This window comes from Motacilla alba, chromosome 7 (genome assembly GCF_015832195.1).
Source record: "Motacilla alba alba isolate MOTALB_02 chromosome 7, Motacilla_alba_V1.0_pri, whole genome shotgun sequence".
Classification (NCBI taxonomy): domain Eukaryota; kingdom Metazoa; phylum Chordata; class Aves; order Passeriformes; family Motacillidae; genus Motacilla; species Motacilla alba.
Window position 1 is genome coordinate 497,976 of NC_052022.1, and position 18,887 is coordinate 516,862.

Sequence of the window (18,887 nt, forward strand, 5' to 3'; positions counted from 1 at the left end):
GAGCAGGAAATCCGAAGGCTCTTCAAAGCCACGCTGAAGTAACAACAGGTCAGGTAATAACTGGAGAGGAAAACCAACCCAGCCAGGAGTTCTGAGAGTCATCAGTCTTCCTCGAGCTCTGGCCGTCCAGCAGAGGTGCAGGATGGCACCTGGCCAGGGCTGTCCCTGGCACCACGCCGGTCCCAGCCCCCTGTGCCCTGTCCCGGCGGCTCTGCAGGGGCTTTGCTGCGTGTCCCAGAGCTGCTGTGCCTGGCTCCCCAGCGAGAGCCAGCGCTGGCTGGGGGCACTGTCCTGCCCTCGCTCTGCCGTGCTCCAGCCTCCGCTCCCGGCCTCCAGCTCCCCTCGGCAGCCGGAGGAGCTGCGCTGACACCGTCAGCCAAGGGCGGTGCTGCTTTCCCAGCCTCGCCAAAAGGTGAGCTGCGGGATGCCGGGGATGCCGAGCAAGTCAGAGTACGAACAGCCTGGGGTCAGGTGAGTGCCCGAGGCAGGCCGGGCAGCGAGGACAAACCCCGGCAGGGCAGCAGCTGCTGCTGAGAACTGTGCGCAGGAACGGAAAAATTAAGCAGATTTCTGTAAGTGCCAAGCCCGGTTCTTAACCGCCGTGTGAGCACAGGCACACCGAGAGCCTGGGGCTCTGCCGGGAGGGATTAACCCGCACCTCGCCGCGGATCACGTGGGGCCCTTCCGCTCCCCGCCCGGAGCGGAGCGGAGCGGAGCGCGGCGGCCGGGCCGGGGAGCGCCCGCCCGAGCCCGCCCGGCCCCGCTGCAGCCCGGCCCCGGCCCCAGCCGCCGCAGGAGCCCGCGGACGGCAGGAGGATGCAGCGCCTGGCCGGCACGGTGGGGACGCTGCCCCGCGGGCGCAGGCAGGTACGGGCTGCCCGGCACGGAGCCCCCGGCTGCCCGCGCTCCGGGGCTGGGCACGGCACCGCCGGGCTGCTTGTGGGCTGGCAGCGTGGGGAGCTGTGCGGGGAGCCAGGGATGCTCGGGCTGGGGAGGGCGGTGGCAGCCAAGGCCGGCCCCGGTGAGCTCTCCATCGCCAGCCCTGCTGGGAGCCAGGGAGGGTTTGTGCTGTCTGGGCGCTCCTGCAAACCTGGGCGCCTCGGCCGGGTGGCCTGGCTGCCCTGCCCTGCAAGGCTGGCAGCAACGACACCGCGAGCCATTTCCCTGTGCATCTGGGGGTGTTTCTGCACAGCTGCTGGGGCTGGCTCTGCCGCTGGGCTGTTCCCCAGGGCAGCACAGGGCAGCACCATTCCCCCACTGAACCATCCCCCGGGTTCCCACTGAACCATCCCCCCGGGTTCCCACTGAACCATCCCCCCGGGTTCCCACAGAACTATTCCCCTGGGTTCCCAGTGAACTGAACCATTACCCCAGGTTTCAACTGAACCATGCCCCCGGGCTCCCACTGAACCATTCCCCTGGGTTCCCAGTGAACCATCCCCCAGACTCCCAGTGAACCGTTCCCCTGGGTTCCCACTGAACCATCCTCCTGGGCTCCCAGACCTGCTCTGCTGTGGCTGTAAAGCGTTGGCTGAGCAGTTCAGCTCTGGGCTCTTTGTCTGACACGAAGAAGCCCGAGCAGAAAGTGTCTGTGGGACGTGGTGATCTGAAAGTATAACCAGAAAATCCGCTGCACACCTGTGCACTGCAGGCTTTGCTTTGCTCGGCTGCGGAAGGGCCCTGAACCTCTCCTTGGTGTGAGGGGACAAGGCAGAGCCAGAGCCGGTGTGGGAGCGGGGCTGCAGGGGGACCTCGGTGGCCGAGCCGCCCCCGGGGTGGCAGCGTGGCCAGGCTGATGGTGGCGGTGCTGCGGCTGTGGCTGGTGAATCTGAGCTACACCAGGGCCAAGGTCGCACTGCAGGGGCCGTGCCCAGGGCAGGGGGCCCTCTCATGTCCCCCCAGGAGGATTGTTCACATCCTCTCTCCTGCCCTGTCCCTCGGCAAGTGAATGCACCGTGAGCGTGAGGTGGCTGTTTCTGCGGGAGGTCACGCTGTGCTGTGGCACCGTCTCATCCTGCTGGAGGGACACCAGCTCTGCTGGCTGTCTCGCTGATGATGGAACTCCTTATTCATGGCTCACTTTTAGGGGAAGAACCCATGTTTGACGCTGACCTGGCTCTTCCCAGGACCTCTCCAGGCGCGGTGTCCCCAGCCTGAGCAGGGGCCTGTCCGGGGGTGCTGTGCAGACCCTGCAGGGCTCAGGGTGGGCACTCCCTGCCTTGGGGGTGCTTTGCGCCTCTCCTGGCGGGTGCTCAGGTTGTAAACACCCACAGAATTTTAGAGGAAAGGGACTAAAGTGAGACGAGCTCTTGGCACAACAGAGATGTGGTTTGTGCTCTGAGCTTGCCACCAGCGTGTGACAGGAGGGTTTGACCTCCAGATGCTTTTCCTCCGGGTCAGAAAGTTCAAGCTCTCCTCTGACCAAAAGCAGAGGTGTTTGTGGGATGCCAGCAGCTGTTTTTAGTTCTTCTTTAAACTGCTGGCTTGATCTGTGTGCCTCAAAGAACCACAGACCTACTGATGCCTTTCCTCTCCTGTTTCTGGTTGCAGGCCACCCTGTCCAGATCCAGCTCCTCAGACTCCTCCACGCCGCAGAGGTATGATTCTATGATTCTGTGACTCTAGAGTCACTGCTCCTGGCTTGTCCTGCATGACAGGTGTGTCCCGGGAGCCCTGGCAGCCTCAGCGGGGCCGGGGTGCGAGGCACAGAGGGTGCCCAGCACCTGGGACGGGCAGGTGCAGCTGTGACCTTGGGCTTGGGCAGGGGAACAGGCAGCACCGCCGCGGGAGGGATGGCGTGGGGACACCCCATAGCATGGTGGGGACACCCCATAGCATGGTGACACCCTGCAGGCACAGGAGGGACGGCGTGGTGACACCCTGCAGGCACAGGGAGGGACAGTGTGGTGACACCCCATGGCATGGTGACACCCTGCAGGCACACAGTGTGGTGACACCCCATGGCATGGTGACACCCCATGGCACAGGGAGGGATGGCGTGGTGACACCCCATGGCATGGTGACACCCTGCAGGCACAGGGAGGGACAGTGTGGTGTCACCCTGCAGGCACAGAGAGGGACAGTGTGGTGTCACCCTGCAGGCACAGGGAGGGACAGTGTGGTGACACCCCATGACACAGGAGGGACAGCGTGGTGTCACTCTGTGGGCACAGGGAGGGACGGTGTGGTGTCACCGTGACACAGGAGGGACAGTGTGGTGACACCCGTGACACAGGAGGGACAGTGTGGTGACACCCCGTGGGCACAGGAAGGACAGTGTGGTGTCACCCTGTGGCACAGGAGGGACAGTGTGGTGACACCCCATGGCACAGGGAGGGACAGTGGGGTGACACTCCATGGCATGGTGTCACCCTGCAGCACAGGGAGGGACAGCACGGTGACACCTGTGGCACAGGGAGGGGCATGGGGGACACCCCGGTTTTGGGGGAGCTGCAGGCCCGCGAGCAGCACCCCCCGCTCACAGGAGCTCTGTGTGCTCCTCCTGCAGGCACCTGGTGGCCATTCTGAAAGAAGATAAGGAGACGTTTGGGTTTGAGATCCAGGTAAGACCCCAAGGACAAGCTGAGTCATTAGAGACAAAATGTGGCGCGGCTGAAGTGTCACATCCCCAGCACCAGCTAAGGAGGCAGAGCAGAGGGAGGTGTCAGAGGAAAGCACTTTGAAAGTGCCCTGCTGCTGGCAGGCAGATCCCTCTGTCAGAGCCTGTGCGATCTGAAGAGCTCACAGCACTCCCACAAGACAGGGACGTTTCTCTGAGGATCTTTTCACAGTGAGGGTCCCAGATGAGAATTTCTGTCCTTCTCACGAGTTGGAGTGTTAAATGTAGGAGAAATCCAACCCAAATCCAAACAAGAGGCAATGACCGTGCTTTCTTACCTCCACAAGTGAATATTTCTGGGAGAATTGTATATGAGAATATTTTCAAATGACAGAGATCAAAAAAAAATCCTAAAAATTACCTTATGCTGGCTTCTTGCCACCTCCTTTAATATGCACAGGGAGATATGTAGTTTTCCAGAAGATGTACCACATTTTTCCATAAATACCTGCTCAGCATGACTTTTGGGGCAGGAGCTAAGTCACACAGGAAGAGATTCTGTTTGGTGTAGAAGTCAGTAAGTCATCAAGAAGGAGAACCAGAACGCCACCAGGAGTACTGCTAGTGGGAGATTCTGCGTTTGTGGGTTCTTGTGACACAGGTAACTCCTAATCAGCAGGTCTGCTAAAATCTGGGGTAAAGCTAAAAAATGATCCCAGCAATAACGGGATGCAGTCTGGGAGCAGAGGGATCTGCCTGCCAGCAGCAGGGCACTTTCAAAGTGCTTTCCTCTGTCTGCACACAAAGGGAAAAAGTGTTTTCTGTGAAATTAGTGTATTAGGAACAGCTTAACTTTGCCCAGTTTGGGTCTGTGACTAACGAGCGGGTCAGCACTCAGCTCGTGAACAGAGGAGAGCTTTCAGAAGGGAGGATAATTGAGTCAATTATTGGGCGTTTGTAAATTGTCAGGGCAGATTTTCATTAAATGTGGCATTCTGATCAAAAATAATTGTTCTTGGCACGTTTTCCTCCTGAACATGCATTCAGCACTTCACAGGAAGCCCGGGCTGCAGAAAGGCAGCGTCTGTCAGCTGCTGAGGGTGTTCAGAAGCTCCAGCCCCGTCACTGTGAGATAAACTCAGGCAGAGCAGAATAAGATGATGAGAAACTTTAGGTCTCGATCTGCAGTGCTTCACTGGTCACTCAGCTCAGGCACCAATTTCACAGCTAGTCCAAAGGCTGGAATCACAGCAGGGGCAGGGTTTGGCCAGAGGAGCTCTGAGCTTCCCCGGCCTCACCCCTTTGTTCCACTCTGGCTGGGAAATGTGGGACCCCAGCGTGAGCTGGCTCTGGGCTAGAAGTGGCAGTCGCAGGTTTCCAGGAAACACGTGGCATTTGCCTGTCACCAGAAGAGGTTTCCTGCTGCCACGGGATCCGGGCAGGCTGCGGCGCCGCGTTTTGCATCTTTCTAAATTCATGTCAGCACCCGAAACCACACGAGGGATTTAGAGTAATTAGAGCTACTGAATGTTCAGTTAAATGTGCAAGTCAAGAATAAAAAGCACCCCGAGGAGTGCGGGGATGTGTGTGGGTGACAAGTTCCAGAGGCCAGAAGAGCAAAAGTAAGTTTAAATCTTCTGTCTTCTCAGTTCCCATGCAAACTGAGCTGTCTGGTAGCAGCAGCTGACTCCACACAGCATTCCCAATGAATCCCTTGAAAAGCCCCAGTCTCATCCTGTCATGCTCCCCTGGGAACATGAGACATCTTTCCAGAAAGCCATTCCCACCCATGCTGACATATCCTTGGTTGAAGCCACAGAGTTTTTAATGCTGAATAACCAGCTTGCCATAAAACTTGCTTTGTTTGTTGTTGTTTTTTTTCCCTAAACCCTGTGTACAGGCACCTGTCAGGTGTCTACTGTTTTCTGGCATACAAATGCATTTTTAATTGTTGGGTTATAGCGTTTTGATCTCACTCCCATGTAATGCAATGTCATGTACTCACATGTAATACTCTGCTCAGCACAGCCTACTCATTGAAAAAGATCTGAATTTTAAATGGCTTTCATGGCTCCAGGATTGGCAACTCTGTCCCTTTCACGGAATCACAGAATTTCTGGGTTGGAAGAGACCTTTAAGATCATCGAGTCCAACCCATGTTCCAACACCTCAACCAGATCACGGCACCCAGTGCCACATCCAGTCTGTTTTCAAACACATCCAGGGACGGTGACTCCACCACCTCCCCGGGCAGACGATTCCAGTGTTTGACCACTATTGGCATTAACAGACTTTCAGGTTCCCGCGCCAGAATGATTTCTCGCTGGAGGTGTGCACGTGTGTCTGCAGGATCCAGGAGGAGAGCCCTGCCCACCTCTCCGGCCTCCAGACCGGTAACTGTCCCTGGGTTTTCCTTTCTGCGGGGGTCCCGATCCTGTTCCTGCCCGTGGCTGTTCCCGTGGGGCAGGCGGGGTGGGCACGGGCTGCTGGTGCCCACCCTGTGTCTCTGGCAGGCGACATCCTCGCCAGCATCAACGGCGTCAGCACCGAGGGCTTTGGTCACAAGCAGATAGTGGACTTGATAAAGTCGTCAGGCAACTATTTGAGGTGGGTGCCTCTCCTTTGGACGGGCTTTGGCCTGATTTCCTCTCCCTCTGAAGGCAGGGCCGTGCTGCCCCGCAGCCCCGCAGCGCCCGAGGCTGGGCTGGGCAGAGCCGCTGTGCCTCAGGGAGCATCACCCTTCCCCCAGGCTAGAGACCGTCAACGGGGCCTTGCTCCTGAGGAAAATGGAGCTGGAGAGCAAGCTGCAGACCCTCAAGGTAAGAGGATTAATTGCTTGTTCCACTGTGGAATGGAGATGGCTGCCGTGGCTCACTGCTGGGGTGGGAGTCTGTGGGAATGCTTAAAGCCAGAGGGTTTAGGGAAAGCTGCAAAAGGCAAGCCTCAGAGACAGCGGAACTGTGATGAGAGCTAAGCAGTAGCCGTGAGATAGGACAGGGGTCCTGGAAAGAGCTGACACCCGTGGGCTCCCTGCTGCCAGCACCCCCAGCCACCCCAGCCCTGGTGCCCCAATATTATTTTTTGGAAACCAGGAATAGAAAAGAAATGTGGCCACAACCCCAGCACTGCCCGGGCGAGCTCAGGCTGGTCAGTTTGGGTGTGGGAATCTGCACAGGGTTCACTGCATGGCTGGGGAGGTGCCTCCCGTGGCTGTCCCCGGCACAGCCTCGCCCGTTTGGCATCTTTAATCAGCTCTGCAGGGGTTTATTTCACCCCCAGAGCTGGCCTGCAGCACAGGGAAAGCAGCTGGGTGTCGGGTGGCTGCTGCACTGGGGGCTGTCAGGATTCCCAGGTGTGCTCCCAGGGCGGGCAGGGCTGGCTGCTGTGCCCTTCCCGCTGAGGAGGGAGCAGGAGTGGGTGCCTGCTCTGGTGGGTGCTCCGGAGCTGGGCAGGGCTGCAGAGGAGCGCTGGCATTGCCCAGCTGGGTGAAGGGGCTCCAGGCAGGCTCCAGGCTGCTCCTTTCCCGGATCAGAGCTGGCAGCGCTTCGGCCAGAGCACCTCAGCCACGAGCCCGTGTTTTCTGGAAATCTGCTGAACTCTGGGACAGCGAGTGCTTCCTGCGGGTGACCTGCTCTTCCACAGAGGGTTCAGCTTCCCTGGGGTGACAGAGCTGTTCCTTGTCCCCACAGCAGGCGCTGCACCAGCGGTGGGGGGAGCTGCGGGCGCTGCTGGCCCGGGAGCGGCTGCTGCTGCACGGTACGTGAGGGGCGCTGCTGCACTCCCACCCGCACCCGCTTCCCCTCCCTCCCGAGGGGGCAAGGGGCTGGCCTGGGCACGCTCTTGTGCCGAGGGTGGTCAACTTGGCCGCTGCTTGCCCGAGGGCTCTGCATCAGTCCTGGGCTGGGAGTTATGCGGGTGGTACATTTTTTCCATTCTTATTTTGCTTTTACCGGGGAAAGGGCCTGGGCTGGGTTTTGTCTGGACTGCCCAGGGCGTGGGGAGCACCCCACGAGCAGGAGCAGCTGGTTGCCAAGGGGCTTGTCTGGGCGCTGCCAGCGCTGCCCACAGCGGCTGCGTGGTGAGCACCCCTGGGTTGGGTTTTGTCTGGACTGAGCAGGGTGCGGGGAGCACCCCACGAGCAGGAGCAGCTGCCCCGTGTGCCAAGGGGCTGCCCCTGTGCCAAGGGCTGGGCGCTGCCGGCGCTGCCGGGGCACAGACGCGCTGAGCGGGGCAGGGCAGGCTGGCTGACGCTGCTCTCCGGCGCTGCTTCCAGGGGAGGTGAACGACAACGCTCTGCTGGGCGCGCTGGAGCCGGCGGAGCCCAGCGCGGGCGGCGGCTGCGGCTCCCCGGGACCCTTCCTCCCGGGCAAGCCGCGCTTCTCCAGCGAGAGCAGCTCCCGCAGCCGCCTGAGCTCCATGACGCTGGGCAGCGAGGACAGCTTCTACCGGGACAGCGCCTCCGAGGACTCGGCCGCGGAGAGCCTGAGCCGCCAGTCCAGCGTGGACGATGACTGCGTTTTCCGCCGCGATGGGGCCGCGGCCGCGGGCAGGGGCTCGCTGCGCAGGAACCGCAGCATCAGCCTGGCCAGCAGCGGCTCCGCGTCCCCGCTCTGGGACAGCGGCAGCTGCTCCAGCAGCTTCGGGACCCTCCCGCGCAAGAGCCGCAGAGCCAGCGTCCGCAGGCATCTTCTGAAATTCATCCCGGGCTTCCACCGGGCGGTAGAAGAGGAGGAGAGTCGGGTGTAAGGGCACGGCGTCGCCCTCGAAGCCCGGGGTGACCGTGGTGGCACCGCAGGGCACTCCCCAGGCAGCAGCTCTGATGAGAGCCACACGGCTCCGCGGTTTTAATTATTTTCATTTTTAATCAGAGCACGCTGCGGACCTCTTCATTAACGTGAAAAACGAGTGACTCCAAAATGCAAAGATCCTTTGCAGAACTTCCTCGGCGAACTTTGCTGTTAATAGCAGTTTTAATGGAATGCGAAATCGATAGCTATTTATTTCCTGTCACCGGAGTCAGTGTCTTCCAGAGGTCTTTAATAAAATGAGTGCTTCTTCCAAAACCAGTTGCAGAGTCCCGCTGGGGAGAGGACGGAGCCCGGAGCGTGAGGCAGAGAGCCTGGGCAGGTGTTCTGGAACGGAACTGCTCCGCCAGGTTGGCAGCCATTGCGCAAACGGTGTGAAAACCCACTGCTGGCTTGGTCTGACCAGGTGCTGACATCCCGTGTCGTGCCAAGTGCCTCCTTCCAGGGCAGGGGGAGTGGAAAGGACCCTCCTGAGCGCGCACATGGCCCGGGCTCCTCTGCAGAGCCGTGAGGGGTGTCTGACCCTGCCCGGAGCAGCCCGTGCGTCCCGCAGAGCTGAGCTCCCCGAGGCGAGGGACAGGAAAGGCAGAGGGCTGTCCTGCAGGGACGAGCAGCACTGCTCTGCACTGGCAGGCTGGTGACACCCAGGCCCCCCCCTGCAGTGCCGTGCTGGGGACGCTGCCCACCAGAGCAGCAGCTGCCCCTTGGTCCCGCGCCCCCACTGCTCTCAGCACTCCACAGCTGCTCTCGTTTCTTGCCCCAGAAGCCGCGGCTGCAGGCAGTGAGGAGCACACGAGAGCGCGTGTGAAGTGGGGTTTGATAACCATGGGCACAGAGGTGAAGAGAAGGAGAGTTTTCGCTCCCTCTCCGTACATAGAAAAGGCTGTTTGCTCAGCCTGAGCAGCCTAATGATGTTTTTCAAATACAACTGGAAGCGTTTTAAATGTAATTCAGAGGCCTTGTGTGACTCCTCCGCCCGTTGCCTGGGCAGCCTGTGCAGTTGTACCCTCAGGTGCCGCTGTGCCAGGGCTCTCTGGGCTCCTCAGAGGCTGCAGGATGAATCCTGCGAGACGAGCTCCAAACAAAAACAATCTGTTCCCAAAACCTCTCTGATTCACCAGCCTCGCTGAGACAGAAGAGTCAGCGCTGGCCCCTGTAATTTCTGTGGAGAGGATTAAGTAGCTGGAAATATGGCACAGCCCTGGGAAAGATGAAGGGCACTCAGGGGACACGGGGGACAGTTAGGAGAGCTGGAAGACAGTCAGGGGACAGTCAGCTGGGAGACGGGAGACAGGGGGCTGTGGGACAGTCAGGGGACAGTCAGGGGGCTGTGGGACCGTCACAGGGTGTGGGACAGTCGGGGCAGCTGGGGGACAGTCAGGGGAGCTGGGGGACAGTGAGGGGACAGTCAGGGGGCTGTGGGGCAGTCAGGGGGTGTGGGACAGTCAGGGGAGCTGGAGAGCACTCAGGGGGCTGTGGGGCAGTCAGGGGGTGTGGGACAGTCACGGGGTGTGGGACAGTCGGGGGAGCTGGGGGACAGTCAGCTGGAGAGCACGCACAGTCAGGGGGGTGTGGGACAGTCAGACAGTGTCTGTGGGACAATCAGGGGGCTGTGGGGCAGTCAGGGGTCTGTGGGACAGTCAGGGGGCTGTGGGGCAGTCAGGGGGTGCGGGACAGTCAGGGGACAGTCAGGGGCTGTGGGGCAGTCAGCTGTGGTCAGCAGTCACAGTCAGCTGTGGGACACTGCTGTGGGACAGTCAGGGGGCTGTGGGACAGTCACAGTCAGGGGACAGTCAGGGGGCTGTGGGGCACTCTGTGGGGCAGTCAGTCACAGTCAGGGGACAGTCAGGGGCTGTGGGGCAGTCAGGGGAGCTGGAGAGCACTCAGAGGGCTGTGGGGCACTCAGGGGGCTGTGGGGCAGTCAGGGGACAGTCAGGGGGCTGTGGGGCAGTCAGGGGACTGTGGGGCAGTCAGTCAGGGGGCTGTGGGGCAGTCAGGGGGCTGTGGGACAGTCAGTCAGGGGGCTGTGGGGCAGTCACAGTCAGGGGACAGTCAGGGGCTGTGGGGCAGTCAGGGGCTGTGGGGCAGTCACAGTAGCTGGAGAGCACTCAGGGGGCTGTGGGACACTCAGGGGGCTGTGGGGCAGTCAGGGGACAGTCAGGGGGCTGTGGGGCACTCAGGGGGCTGTGGGGCAGTCAGTCAGGGGGCTGTCAGTCAGTCAGGGGCTGTGGGGCAGTCAGAGCTGGAGAGCACTCAGCACTCCAGTCAGTCAGGGGGCTGTGGGGCAGTCAGGGGAGGAGCTCCCATGGTGTGCACACGGGGCGATGTCCAGCCCGTGCTGCTGCCCCAGGTGCCTGCAGCTCAGCCGGGAGCCCCTCTGCTGTGGGTCCAGCCCCAGCCCCTGCTCTGGAGGGAGGTTCTGCTCCAACATCAGTGTGCAGCGAGGCCCATCCCCAGCCCAGCCCGGGGCATTTCAGGCGCTGCTCCGGGCCCTGGAGCTTGTCACTAGGCACCAATATTACCACCCACGATTTGCCGCCTCAAAATAGAGTTCTACTTTTCATTGCCAGTAGCACCAGCTGAAAGGAGAAAAAAAACCCCAGAGGCTGGTTCTGTTTGGCTGAAATGTTGAGTTAAAGGCAGATGTAGGGGTGTGCAAAAGCAACTGGGGGCAGGAAATCCAGAACATCTGGGGAGAGTCGTTGTAGGGCCCAAAGGGAATGGACAGCTCCAGCCCTGAGAAAGGGACCCTAGAGCACGCAGCTTTACAGTGCAAAGGTGGGACTGCTTTGGGTATGAGAGGGTAATTTGCCACAGCTTGGGGCACAGGCACCTACTGTGAGTGTGGAGAGGCTGGAGGAGCCTGAGCACCCCACAAGCTCAGGACAGCCTGAGCGAGGGATGCCCTGCCAGCAGCGTGAGAGCACGCTGGGGGTGCCGCAAGATGACAGCGTGACAGCTCTCAGCCACGGTGACAAACAGGATGTGGGTGACAAGCACCGAGCCCTGCTGTGCCCCAGCCTGTGGGGGAGGAAGGAGCTCGCAGGCCAGCCAAAGTGCTCAGAAAGAAAAGCAGCTGCAACAGCTTTAAAAAAAGGCATTTATTCCTCCTTGCAGAGAGCATTTTGGGGGGATCCTGCTCTGCTCCTGGGTGAGGGGCAGGAGGAGGGTGGGAGTACGGGCAGCATGGGACAGTGACACCAGGGGTTGGGGGTGGGCTCCCTGGGCTCTGGACCTCGAGCAGCTGAGCTGTTCTCACTGATCACAGGGCTGTTGGAGGGATTGCAGAGCTCCCAGCAGCCCGTGGAGCCTTTTCTTTGCTTATCCCCCAGGGGCTGAGGGGGAACGCAAGTTTACTGCAGAGGAGAGTGCAGCTGGTCCTCGATGAATGCAACTGGATTTTAAACTGAACATTTCATTAATTTGATGAGTGCTACAGAGCCTGACCTTCTCAGGGGACTTAACTGCTCAGCTGAGTGGTGCCCACTGCCCAGAACCTCCCACCAGGTCCTGCCTCCTGGGCTCCACCCTGCCACACAGGCAGAGATGTGCCGCTGCCTCCCTGGCTCCATCCCCACGTTCAGGGATGTGCTGCTGCCCCTTGGGCTCCATCCCCACGTTCAGGGATGTGCTGCTGCCTCCCTGGCTCCATCCCCACGTTCAGGGATGTGCTGCTGCCTCCCTGGCTCCATCCCCACGCTCAGGGATGTGCTGCTGCCTCCCTGGCTCCATCCCCACATTCAGGGATGTGCTGCTGCCCCTTGGGCTCCATCCCCACGTTCAGGGATGTGCCGCTGCCTCCCTGGCTCCATCCCCACGTTCAGGGATGTGCCGCTGCCTCCCTGGCTCCATCCCCACGTTCAGGGATGTGCTGCTGCCCCTTGGGCTCCATCCCCACGCTCAGGGATGTGCTGCTGCCTCTCGGACTCCATCCCCACGTTCAGGGATGTGCCGCTGCCCCTTGGGCTCCATCCCCACGTTCAGGGATGTGCTGCTGCCTCCCTGGCTCCATCCCCACGTTCAGGGATGTGCTGCTGCCTCCCTGGCTCCATCCCCACGTTCAGGGATGTGCTGCTGCCTCTCGGGCTCCATCCCCACGTTCAGGGATGTGCTGCTGCCTCCCTGGCTCCATCCCCACGCACAGGGATGTGCTGCTGCCTCCCTGGCTCCATCCCCACGTTCAGGGATGTGCTGCTGCCCCTTGGGCTCCATCCCCACGCTCAGGGATGTGCTGCTGCCTCCCTGGCTCCATCCCCACGTTCAGGGATGTGCCGCTGCCCCTCGGGCTCCATCCCCACGTTCAGGGATGTGCTGCTGCCTCCCTGGCTCCATCCCCACGTTCAGGGATGTGCTGCTGCCTCCCTGGCTCCATCCCCACGTTCAGGGATGTGCTGCTGCCTCCCTGGCTCCATCCCCACGTTCAGGGATGTGCTGCTGCCTCCCTGGCTCCATCCCCACGTTCAGGGATGTGCCGCTGCCTCCCTGGCTCCATCCCCACGTTCAGGGATGTGCTGCTGCCTCCCTGGCTCCATCCCCACGCTCAGGGATGTGCTGCTGCCTCTTGGGCTCCATCCCCACGTTCAGGGATGTGCTGCTGCCCCTTGGGCTCCATCCCCACGCACAGGGATGTGCCGCTGCCTCCCTGGCTCCATCCCCACGTTCAGGGATGTGCTGCTGCCTCCCTGGCTCCATCCCCACGTTCAGGGATGTGCCGCTGCCTCCCTCCCGCTGCTCTGCCGGGCCGGTTCCTGCAGCCCCACCCCGCACTTCCTCTCCCCGCGGCCGCGGGGCCCTGCTCCCCGTGTCACAGCTGGTCACACCCAGCTCGAGGGCTCAGAGCAGAAAGGGCACCGGGGGTTATCGAGGCAGCTGAGCCCGGCCTGCCAGCGCCTCCAGGCAAAGGGCACTCCCACTTTATCCCTAGACAGAGCCGGGAGTGAGCCCCGGTGCTCCTGGCATGGACCAGCTGCTGTTGGCGGTGCCACATCCAGCTGTGCCACGCCAGATTGGGCAGGATAAAGTTCTTTAATTTTTGAAAGCTTGAAGAGGCAGAAATCCACCCCGTGGGGTGTGTGCAGAAGGAATGTCGCCCTGCCCTTGAGAGGTGGTTTTGCCCAGCTGTTCACAAACAGCTGCCTGGTGGGAAGAACTCACATCTGCCTTTTCCTTCTGCAATCCTGCAGCCCAAATGTGTGATCCTGTGATAACAGGAAGGAACCTTCCCCTCTCCAGTCACCAGACCTTGCTGGGTGCTCAGCCTCTCCTCCCGAGGGCACCAACCACTGCTCATTGTCAGCTCACGTTCAAACTTGGTCATTCACTTTTCCTGGACAACGTTTCCCAGCAAAGGGTGGGTTTTATAAACCAATCACAGCAAATTAATTTAAAAAAATAACGAAATCTTGTTGATTTAAAGGCACAAACTCAAAAGATGATTAGAAGCAGTGGAAAGTGTTTGGGTCCATTTCTAATCGGGGGCTGAACTTGTCAAGAGGCTTTCCAAACCCTAAAGCCCAAAGATACCAGAAACGCTGCATTGTACAAGCACAGAACGTCATTCACAGCAGGAGATTACACTGTTATGTAAACCTGGCCTTGGGCACCAGGGTTGAGACGAGTTCAGCTGCGGTCAGAAATGCCCCAGTGCTGCTCGGGTGATTCTCCAGCCTCCCTCCTCTCGATCCTGCCAGCCTTAGGTGTGACTGAGAGCCACCGAGAGAGTCATGGAATGTCTTGGGTTGGGAGGGACCTTCAAGCTCTCCCTGTTCCACCCCCTGCCATGGGCAGGGACACATTCCACTGCCCCAGGGTGCTCCAAGCCCCGTCCAGCCTGGCCTGGGACCCTTCCAGGGCTCCAGGGGCAGCCACAGCCCCTCTGAGCAGTGCTGGCTGTCCAGGGTGCATGGCCAGGCACAGGTGGACAGCGTGACACCGCGCTCTGTGCAGGGCCTGTGCCTGTCCCACTGCTGGGGCTGCTCCCCAGAGGGCAAAGTGCACCCATTGTGCCCCAGGGCACGGCGAGGTCCATCCACAGTGAGCTTCACCCATGGTGAGGCTCATCCACGGTGAGGCTCATCCACGGCAAGATTCACCCATGGTGAGGCTCATCCACGGTGAGGTCCATCCACAGTGAGCTTCACCCACGGCAAGATTCATCCATGGTGAGGGTCATCCACTGTGAGGTTCACCCATGGTGAGGTTCACCCATGGCAAGCTCCATACACGTTGAGGTTGATCCATGGCAAGGGTCATCCATGGTGAGGTTCATCCATGGCAAGGTCCATCCCTAGCGAGCTTCAACCACGGTGAGGTTCATCCACAGCCAGCTCCATCCATGACGAGCTTCATCCCCGGCAAGGGTCATCCATGGCAAGGTTCATCCGTGGCGAGGTTCATCCACGGCAAGCTTCATCCACAGCGAATTCCATCCACACTGAGCTTCATCCATGGCGAGTTCCATCCCTGGCGAGGTTCATCCATGGTGAGGTTCATCCCTAGTGAGATTCATCCATGGTGAGCTCCACCCACGGTGAGCTCCATCCCAGTGAGCTCCATCCCCAGCAAAGTTCATCCATGGCAAGGTTCCATCCCTGGTGAGCTCCATCCCTGGCGAGTTTCATCCCTGGTGAGCTCCATCCCAGTGAGCTCCATCCCAGTGAGCTCCATCCCTGGTGTGCTCCATCCCAGTGAGCTCCATCCCAGCGAGCTCCATCCCCAGCGAGGTTCATCCATGGCGAGGTTCATCCCTGGTGAGCTCCATCCCTGGTGAGCTCCATCCCTGGCAGGCTCCATCCCTGGTGAGCTCCATCCCAGCAAGCTCCATCCCAGCGGGCTCCATCCCCAACGAGGTTCATCCATGGTGAGGTTCATCCCAAGCGAGCTCCATCCCAGCGAGGTTCATCCATGGCAAGGTTCATCCCTGGTGAGCTCCATCCCTGGTGAGCTCCATCCCAGCGAGCTCCATCCCTGCCAGGCTCCATCCCAGCGGGCTCCATCCCAGTGAGCTCCATCCCCGGCGCGGTTCATCCATGGCAAGGTCCATCCCAGCGAGCTCCATCCCCGGCGCGGCTCCCTTGCGCGGCTCCCGGCGCAAACCCGCTGCGGAATGTTAAGCGGGTTAGGTGGCAGGCGCCGGGGAAGGTGGTCACCCTCCGGGGATTAGGGGTCGGAACAAAGGCTGTCCCTGTGGCCAGCGGGGACACAAAGAGCCATTGTGCCCGGAGCACAAGCTCCCGTTTATTCCCGCGGGGCGGACATGCCCGCAGCCCCGCGCTCCAGGCCAGCACAAAAGCTTCCTTGCCTCAGATTGTTTGTTTATGTAAATTACAATGGTGCGTTTAATTATGCAACGGGCAGGGCCCGGGCCGCAGGGGAGGCGCTGATTGGGCTGGCGAGCCCCGGGCACGGCGGATGGCACAGGAGACGCGCGGGGCCACTCGCGCAGGGGACCAGACCCCGGGGCGAAGGGGCGAGGAGGAGCTGCCCACCCCGGGGCAGGAGCGGGGCACGGCCCGGCCCGGCCCGGCACGGCCCTCAGCATGACAGAAGAAGCGCCCGCAGCTGCCACCATGCCGGCGTGCAACGGGAGCCTTCCCCCGGAGGACGGCCCGCTCCAGGTCATCGGCGGCCTCGAGGAAATCGCGAAATCTCTTGGGACAGTCCCGTATGCAAATGCGGAAACGAGCCCCGACACTCCACCTGCAAAGGAAAATCCGGAGGAAAGTAGAAATTCACTGCCAGGGGACGTCACTCCTGAGAATTTTGCTGGAGAGAAGCGATGCCAAGGTATGGTGCGGGGCTGCCTGTCTGTGGTGTTGGGAGAGAAAAGCTCTGCTTTAGCTATAGCCTGACCAATAACGGGATGTGCTGTGTGTCAGCCAAATTCCCAGTCTGTGGCAGCTGTAACAGTGACTTGGAGTGTTTCAGAATCTGGGACACGTTTGAGGGATGCCATGGAAAGATCCTAACTAAAGAAATGAGCAGTTCTAAATCTGCTCTGGAGACCTGCCGGTCTGCAGCCATTAGAACCCGAGTGCCATCGCTAACTGCTCCATCAGCCCATGTCTTGTGCTTTGTGTTTCCCAAAGAAAAGCGAGAGGAGAGCGCTGGGACACCGCAGCAGGGACCAGCGGATATCCAGGACGCAGGGACCAATGGCCAGGGACCAGGGGAAGGTAATGCGAAATGCCATCCGATGTGGGCTCTCCCTGGTGTGTAGCAAAGAGACAATAGATGCAGGAGGTTATTTTTATTTTTTAATTGGGCCAGACCCTTCTATTCCAGAGGGGCAGTGACTCATTTCTCACCTGGGGGCTGCTGCACCTTAGAAACCACAGCTGACATCTTCCTTCCAGAGTTTTACGTATCTCATGGGGTATCCAAGCATTGTGGGGTCTTCAGGCAGGAGGTCCCCAACAGCCTCATGGGGTTGGGAGATTTTCCGTCTCCTGCTCCATGCTCAGAGGAGAAGCTTGTCAGGCTGCTGGTGCTCACAACCCCAGATTCTTCTCCTGCCTGATTCACCAAGTGTTAGATCCCCCACTGCCCAGGTATCCACACAAAACTGCTCCCCTAAGCACCTGCTCCCGGGTCTTGCTCTGCTCGTTTCTGGTGGAAGTGAGCAGGAGTCAGAGCTAGAGCCTCAGCCTCCTCCTGGTGAGCGGGGCTGCAGGGGGGTCACTGCCCATCCTGGTCGTGAGCTGAAGGTGTACTGAGAATATGCAGAAAAGAACTATTCATTTCACTGCAACCTGCAGCCACCTCTCCAAAAGGAGGGCGTTTCATGGCGTGCTGCTGGAGGAGAGCAGCCGTGCCTCTCCAAGGGGGGCTCTAGCGTTATTCCTTCCCTCATCTCCCACCACGGGCTCCCCCCGGCTCGTTGGCTTTGGCAGGGGTGGCACAAGGGTGGCTGCACCGGGAGCTGCTGCTGAGGCCCTGCCCCTGAGCTTTGAAGTGGGCTCCAAATGAGCCATGGGCCGTGCCCTGCGAGCAAATCCTGCTTCCCCTTAACAAAAGGAAAAATATCCGAACATTTGTCATGGCCAAATTAATATTTCATAGCAACTGCCTAGGCTGTGAGGAGGTGAATAGTGGTGGAGGCTTTCCCACTTAGAGCTGACATCCATATTCCAGCTGTGCTGCTTTAGGAGCACACAATAAAACCTATTAAAGGATCTCTCATGGCCCCCCTGCACCCGCCCTGCAACCACAGCGCTTTATCTCCAAATTGCAGGCAGCTTTTTAGTACCCAACCAATTTAGTCTAATTAATACTCTGGACCCCACAGGCAAAACCCTGAATAGACCATTTGTTTCGACACTAAAGCATCATTAACCGCAGGGACGTGCCAAACAGGGCAAGATGGGAGACGGCCGTGGCAGCAGGGGTGGCCACTGCTGAGGGAGGGACACGTCCCATCGGGGCACAGCTGGGCACTGCACGCACAAAGGCTCCCTTCCCTTCCCTTCCCTTCCCTTCCCTTCCCTTCCCTTCCCTTCCCCTTCCCTTCCCTTCCCTTCCCTTCCCCCTTCCCTTCCCTTCCCTTCCCTTCCCTTCCCTTCCCCTTCCCTTCCCTTCCCTTCCCTTCCCTTCCCTTCCCTTCCCTTCCCTGGGTGGCAGTACGGAGTGGGGACATTTCGGAGGACCCAGGGGTGGCTTTGGGCGCTGTCCCCAGCCCGCCCGGTGCCGGCTCCGGCCCGGCCCCGTGTCGTCGCGGATGGCGAGGTCGGGGCAGGCGCTGGTGGTGCCGGCCCCGCAGCCGCCGTGTCCCCGTGTCCCCGTGTCCCCCGTGTCGCGCAGGTCCGGGTGGCACGGCGGGGACGGTCACGACGGGGACGGTCACGGCGGGGACGGTGACAGCGGGGCCGGGTGGCACGGTGGCAGCAGCCGGCAGGGAGGTACCGGAGACCCCGCCGGGCAGCGCCGAGCCCAGAGGGAACGCGGCCGAGGAGGAGGAGGAGGAGGAGGAGGCTGAGGAGGAGGAGGACACCGAAGAGGACGAAGTTCAGGTGATCGAAATCAAGAAGGAGAGCGGCGAGGCGTCCCGCCTGCAGCAGCGAGACGGCGGCAAGCAGCCAGCGCCCCCGGGCAGCCCCGGCCGCAACTCCCCGCTGGAGAAACCGGGGGAGCAGCCCAGCCTGGGGAAGAAGAACGACATCTCCAGACACAGCTATTCCAGGTACAACACAATCTCCTACCGGAGGATCCGTAAAGGAAACACCAAACAGCGGATCGACGAGTTCGAGTCCATGATGCACTTGTGAACTGAGGGGGAGCGCCTAACGCGCCGGGCCTTCGCTCTGGGCTTGCTTTCATTTCGCTCCCCCAAAGCGCGTCCTGCACACGACACAAGGTCACTGCTTTCCTTCTTTTTGTATATGATTTATAATACACCGTGAGAATTTAACGCCTTGGCTTTGGCGGGGCAGAGCATCCGTAGCGCAGGAGAATAAATAATCAGAGTGCTAAATACGCGCCCGCCGGAGCCTGAGGCTATGCTCCTTTCTCCGCTCTGCCTTTGTAGC

The 18,887-nt window shown here is 60.3% G+C and overlaps 2 protein-coding genes across 5 annotated transcripts; both read left to right on the forward strand.

The window, feature by feature from the left end:
• Window positions 1-6: 6 nt before the first annotated feature.
• Window positions 7-8,625, forward strand: LOC119703507 (cytohesin 1 interacting protein). 4 transcript variants are annotated; one of them, XM_038143478.1, is made up of 8 exons: window positions 7-867; window positions 2,551-2,597; window positions 3,509-3,563; window positions 5,850-5,952; window positions 6,073-6,166; window positions 6,309-6,378; window positions 7,249-7,315; window positions 7,833-8,625. In XM_038143478.1, the coding sequence occupies exons 1-8, from the start codon at window positions 817-819 to the stop codon at window positions 8,303-8,305; spliced, it is 960 nt and encodes a 319-aa protein (XP_037999406.1). In that variant the 5' UTR covers window positions 7-816; the 3' UTR covers window positions 8,306-8,625. The 4 variants fall into 4 exon arrangements, with proteins under 4 accessions (XP_037999406.1, XP_037999403.1, XP_037999405.1 ...); XM_038143475.1 differs by having other exon boundaries at window positions 5,850-6,166; XM_038143477.1 differs by having other exon boundaries at window positions 5,850-6,166; window positions 7,252-7,315.
• Window positions 8,626-15,683: 7,058 nt separating this feature from the next.
• ERMN (ermin) lies at window positions 15,684-18,836 on the forward strand. Its single transcript, XM_038143391.1, has 3 exons — window positions 15,684-16,149; window positions 16,452-16,538; window positions 18,163-18,836. The coding sequence occupies exons 1-3, from the start codon at window positions 15,903-15,905 to the stop codon at window positions 18,624-18,626; spliced, it is 798 nt and encodes a 265-aa protein (XP_037999319.1). The 5' UTR covers window positions 15,684-15,902; the 3' UTR covers window positions 18,627-18,836.
• The last annotated feature ends 51 nt before the right edge of the window (window positions 18,837-18,887 follow it).